This window comes from Schistocerca piceifrons, chromosome 11 (assembly GCF_021461385.2).
Source record: "Schistocerca piceifrons isolate TAMUIC-IGC-003096 chromosome 11, iqSchPice1.1, whole genome shotgun sequence".
Taxonomy (NCBI): Eukaryota; Metazoa; Arthropoda; class Insecta; order Orthoptera; family Acrididae; genus Schistocerca; species Schistocerca piceifrons.
This window is the reverse complement of record NC_060148.1, coordinates 60,205,127-60,210,729: the sequence shown is the minus strand read 5'-3', so window position 1 is coordinate 60,210,729 and position 5,603 is coordinate 60,205,127. Positions and strand designations below refer to the sequence as shown.

General features: G+C 39.1%; 1 protein-coding gene across 1 annotated transcript; it reads right to left on the bottom strand.

Moving 5' to 3' along the window:
* Positions 1-2,452: 2,452 nt before the first annotated feature.
* Positions 2,453-4,105, bottom strand: LOC124719680 (piggyBac transposable element-derived protein 4-like). Its single transcript, XM_047244890.1, has one exon. The coding sequence runs from the start codon at positions 4,103-4,105 to the stop codon at positions 2,453-2,455; it is 1,653 nt and encodes a 550-aa protein (XP_047100846.1).
* Positions 4,106-5,603: the final 1,498 nt, after the last annotated feature.

Sequence of the window (5,603 nt, the reverse complement as noted above, 5' to 3'; positions counted from 1 at the left end):
AGTCTTCTTTATCCATCTGTACCCCCCATTTGAAATAAATGCTACAACATGTTGTTCCACTCCTGTACAGCACCATTGACTTCCTCAACAAATAGCTCCTCACCTGACAACATTTCATTTATTCTACTAATCCCTCCCATTGTTCACCAACTGAGACAGTGTGTGTGTGTGTGTGTGTGTGTGTGTGTGTGTTCATTCAACTGTTACTTATGCACTGTATCCATCTTTCAGATAGAAAATGAGTTTGCATCCATTATCCTTATGTGTAATTATAATATCCCCCCCCCCTCCCCCCAAAAAAAAAGAAAAAAAAAAACAGAGAGAGAGAGAGAGAGAGAGAGGAAACAAAAGTTCCATCCTCCAAATTGTGTAACATTACTAACCTGTTTGTTTTACTTGAAGTCCTCGGTGATGCTTGATGATCTGAAGTTTCATACTCTGAAAATGTGTGCAGGGTGTATACGACCTGGGACAACCGGGAGATCTGGGAAAAACCCGGGAATTTTTTAGAATTCCGGTAATTTTTCATTGTTTTAGTTTTCAGTTAAATTTTTATAATTTTGACTGGTAATAACCGATACTCTAACAAAGTATATTACTGTATCCCGCTACTGCAGAATAATACTTCAACAATAAAACATAAACGAGAGAAAAAAACGAAAATAACTTAAATTGCAAAGGAAATGCACCATATGCAACGACGACACACAGTGCCCATGCAAGTGTCTACCAGCAGCAAAATGTGTCAAAGGCTTGAGGAAGACTCTGCAATGCTTCATAACAACAAATTGCCTCCGATGAACATGAAGTCACAACTGTTTACATTAGATTAGTTCTAGCAGTTATGAGCGGGCTCATGTGCATGCGCAGTTAAGTCGCATTTGAGTAGTAGATTCTCCCGCTTTTGGCTACAGGAATGTGGCTATTGGCTGTGCAAGCAGTCGCAGCAAGCAGCTAGATGCTACCGGGAAAAGGGGGCACCAAATTCATATTCTTGAGGGGGGGAAGAAAGCGCCTAGCATCCAGCGCATGTTTGTCTATCGGTTATTCATGTGATTTTGAAATGCTTCCCTGTTGCTTTTTGAACACAATTTATGTTTATTTCTGAATGAATCATAAGTTGATTTTTGAAAGCGTACATAGTGTACGTGATATCTCTGTCAGTAGAATCCTCATTGCATCTAGAAATAAACTTTTCCGCAGACAAAAGGGGACAGGGCTATACGAGCTGAGCGGAGTAAAGCTGAACGGATGAATGCCAATCGCTGTCTGATTATGTGGGTCATTGGGTTTGCGAATGATCAGCGTTGTTGTAATTACTAGTGAAATCCATGGATTTAGACTACCAGAATGGGAATAAACGACTGACAGGAATAACAGGTGAGAAAGATTATGTACTATCTTCTCGGTGTACCCAAGAAAATGAAATTTTGACAAAGAATTTTTGGCCAGTTGGTTACACTAGTAAGGACCAGTTGTACAGTCCCCGGCTAGCAGCCGCTTAAGTTCTATTCTGGAAGTAACGCGGAAAACGTGTTGTACGAACATGTATTATTGCCTAACCAGAAAACCATCGCGGGATAACCAAACCTGTGATTCTGGCAGGGTTAGTGAAATTAATCTCCAAACAAATTTTGACAATGGCAGGAATAGCTGCAGAATTGGTGATGACAAGATTGTTTGTTAGAACGAGGAAGGAGAAGAAACGGGGACGAATTATTGAATTTTGTGATCCATTATCTTGGAAACTTTTTAAGACACCAACTTACAATTTTCCATAATTATTGACTGCACCTTTCTAGATACACTGAACTAGAATTATTACTAACATTGTATTGTGGGGCATGTTATTTTTTATTTATATTTTTTCTTCAAACACTCAATTTTTTGACAATTTTGTAAATAAATGAACACAAAAACAAAACAACTCAGGATATTTTAATTATTCTATTTCCAGATGTGTTGAATCTCACACTTGGCATACTGTGAAATTTCATATCTCTGCTATCAGTATTTTTTTAGAAAACGGGTCATTTATTGCAAAAAATGTAGTTCAGAGATATTGAGGTTTAAAACTTTTTTTATTACAAATTCTTTTACAGACTTACATATCTCCGTCTTTAACACTCTCTGTACCAGGCCTATTTTATGCACCCGTCCCTAGAAACCGGGCAATTTTACCAATATTAAAAAAATTACTGCATCAAATCTACTGTTTGGATTGTGGCAAATTTGGTACCATCTTGAAGCTGCACATTTCTACTTTAATTCTGAGTGAAAGAAACTACTTTACAATGCACAGCTTTAAGGTACAGTTATAGAAATCACTTAGATGTTTTAAGAATTTAGAAAAAGTCATACGAATAAGGGAATACAATTGTGATTTATTTTTAACCAAAATTGTGGCACTACATTACATGTTTCTGATAGTATACAGTATTACATATAAATTTCACACAGAATCATATTGTTTTTTAGTGTGGAAAATTTTAAAGCAAGGTTCCAGGCAGAGTGCAACGCCACACTGTTCACATTCGTATCGTGTCTCTTTGCGAGAAGCCTTGCCACTCTGTTTCTTGCTCCTGGAACTGCACACGTGACACACACGAGCAGCATACTTCTTAGTAGTTGCAGGTATGTGCTGCAAAAAATGTCTCTTTGTTAGCCGACCTACAGTTCCTTCATTTCTTGGAATGAATTCAAGTGTGTCGTCTTCAACAAGCTGAACTGCAAGCACTGTTATAAAGTCTGTTATTGTAATTTTCTTCCTGTGCACTGCATTGTACAGCCAAAATGCATTTGATACTCCCATAAGCAGCAAATGGAAATATAATTTTCGCCACCATTTCACAGTTCTGTGCTGGAACGGATTGTACTGCAGGCGTTGGTCTCCAATATCCACTCCAATTTTATTGAGGTTGTAATCAAGTACCTGAAGTGGTTTCAATACTACAGACCCATTTCTCTTAGTATGCGTACCAAATGTTGCTTGATGCCTTGTAGACAATGTATACACATCTCTCTTATCTTTCCACTTCATTGCCAATACATTATCTTTACGCCGAAAAGACATTTCGCCCTTTTTCAGCGTAGCAGATACTAAATCTTTAGGCAATCCTTTCCTGGATTTGTTCACAGTACCAACAGCTCCAGTGCCTTTCTCTGCCAGTTGCTGAAATAGCTCTGGACTGGAATAAAATCGATCTAAATACACAGTGTGGCCTTTGTTCAGCAAGCTGCTGTCAGACAACAATCGCAAAATAACCGCAGACGAAGAATTGTCAACAATATGCTTACCAGCATAAACTTCAAAATTTACAACATAGCCACTACTGGCTTCAGCAACAGCATATACTTTCAGTCCATACTTATGAGGCTTATTTTGCATGTAAACACGGAAACTCACACGACCTCGAAATGGGCAAATTCCTTCATCAATTGTCACTTTTTCTGAGGGACGATATGCCTGGATACATCGCTCCTTCAAATTATTATAATATGGCAAAACTTTGTAAAGTGGATGAAATCCATCTTCGCCTGGTTTTTTCTGATTTGAATTGTCAACAAGATGCAAGCATGACAGTATCTGAGTGAAACGCAAACGGCTCATGACATGGGGACAAAAGTTACAACTAAGAACAGGATTAGTGCTCCAATGGTCCGCAATTTTGGGCTTTTTCGAAACACACATGTGGAAAATAATACCCAAGAAACGCCTCATCTCACTTATAGTCACTGGCTTCCACGAACTCAAAACTGAATGGGGCTTCAGATTATTTCCTCTTCTTTTCTTCTGTATTGTCTGTGATGCATACAAATTTGTCTGTCTCTTGAGTTCATTTACGTCACTGTCAGTAAGGAACACTTTACTGCAATCCAGTACAGAACTCGACTCATCAATATCCACTAGTATCTGCCTGGGTGTCGTGTTGACAGGCAGAGGTCGGTAGGTGTCAACTGCAGTCCACTCACTGTCTTTCGGATACGGCACAGCTGCTGGATTTGAAGCAACACCTTCAACATCATTCTCGTCTTCATCTGAAGACAAACTGTCATCAATCTCGTCTTCTAAAAAGAATATCACATTATGTGTAACTACATACATCGTTTACACATGTTCAACAGATATGTGCGTACTGCACAATTACGTGGAAAATTCGGAAATACGTACCTTCAAACACACCATTGCATTCAGAATCGTCTGAATCACTCTCTACATTATCCAGAGTGTCGCTATGATTGATCAAATCCGCAATTTCTGCGTCTGATAAACCGCGCCGAAACATGATGACAAACAACTGAATGATATACAGACTGAGAACGCAAAGATAAGTTTTAACATGAATTACAGCGCTGCCGTGACATCTATGGACGCATTTTGTTAATAAACATCTGAAAAACGTATAGCGCTGGCCAAACCCGTAGAAATAACGTTGCAGTGTTTTGAATGAAATTAAATGTAGCGGCCCGTAAATTTTACGGGCTTGGTGATTTTCGCGCGATCCCAGGCCCGTAAATTTTACGGGCTTGGCGCTTAGAGTGTTAATGCACTAGAATTGCCCTGGCCCATAGTCCGTGTCTTCTCCTGTGTCACAGCAGCCCAGTGCTTGCCGCCTCCTTTTCTTTCTTGCTGCTTTTGTCATTTGCTGAGCAGCTAACCCTGCTTCACGTACACGAAGCTCATCCAGTTCCCGCAATCCTTTAGCTGTGTTCTGTCCAAATCTTTCCCCTAACTTCTCCAGAAGCTTAAGTCTCTCATAGTTCCCACCATTAAAAGTTATTACAGCATTGAACACATTAGCTATAGAGTCATAAGGCCAACAAATACATTTTTAGGCACATGGCACCACACAACACTATTGAAGGTCTCATTCACATTCTGGGTCTTCCCATGGGAACACTTCTTTAGCAGCTCAGGATTTGCCAGATCTCTGTAAATAAGTATGACTGTCTCCATTACAGCCAAAGGAAGAGAATGGTTATGTGTAAATTCATGCAGGGTGCCAGAAAATTCAGCTTGCATATATTAACACCAAGTGTTTTGTGGAGGTGGACACAAAGTACGACATGGCTTTTCATCAGTTGATATTCGATAAAAGAAAGTCTCACATATCTGTTACCCGTAAATTTGGATTTTTTGAAGTTACTTTTACGCTTAGTCATATAAAAAGCAATAGAAGTTAGCATAGTACAAAAATAGCCGATAATCACACAACTTTCAACAGAAACTAGTTTATTCGTATTACCAACTTCTGCGACGTAGCAGTAGGCACAAAACAAAGCAATTCACAGCCTTCTAGACTGTGTAGTTCCCAAGATATGGCTGCTCAACTGTGGCAGTATATGCGTAACCGCAGACTTTGACAGTCACACCTCAACATTCAAAATATTATTAGAAGGTCTCACAATTGTCTGATTTTAATGCATTATATACCAAAAGGTTCAGAAAAGTCCAAAGTACATTATGGAATAGAAAATAGGAAATGTCATATTTCAATGAATTTCACATACAATGTCCCCTTAAAGAAGGCTGGGTCTTTCCCAGCCTCCATCAAAGTTAACATCTTTTGCAGAATCGCCTTCCTATAGTATGTTTTGAAAGC

Coding starts and splice junctions, on each gene's coding strand:
- LOC124719680 (XM_047244890.1), bottom strand. CDS start 4,105: ATGTATGTAGTTACACATAATGTGATATTCTTTTTAGAAGACGAGATT.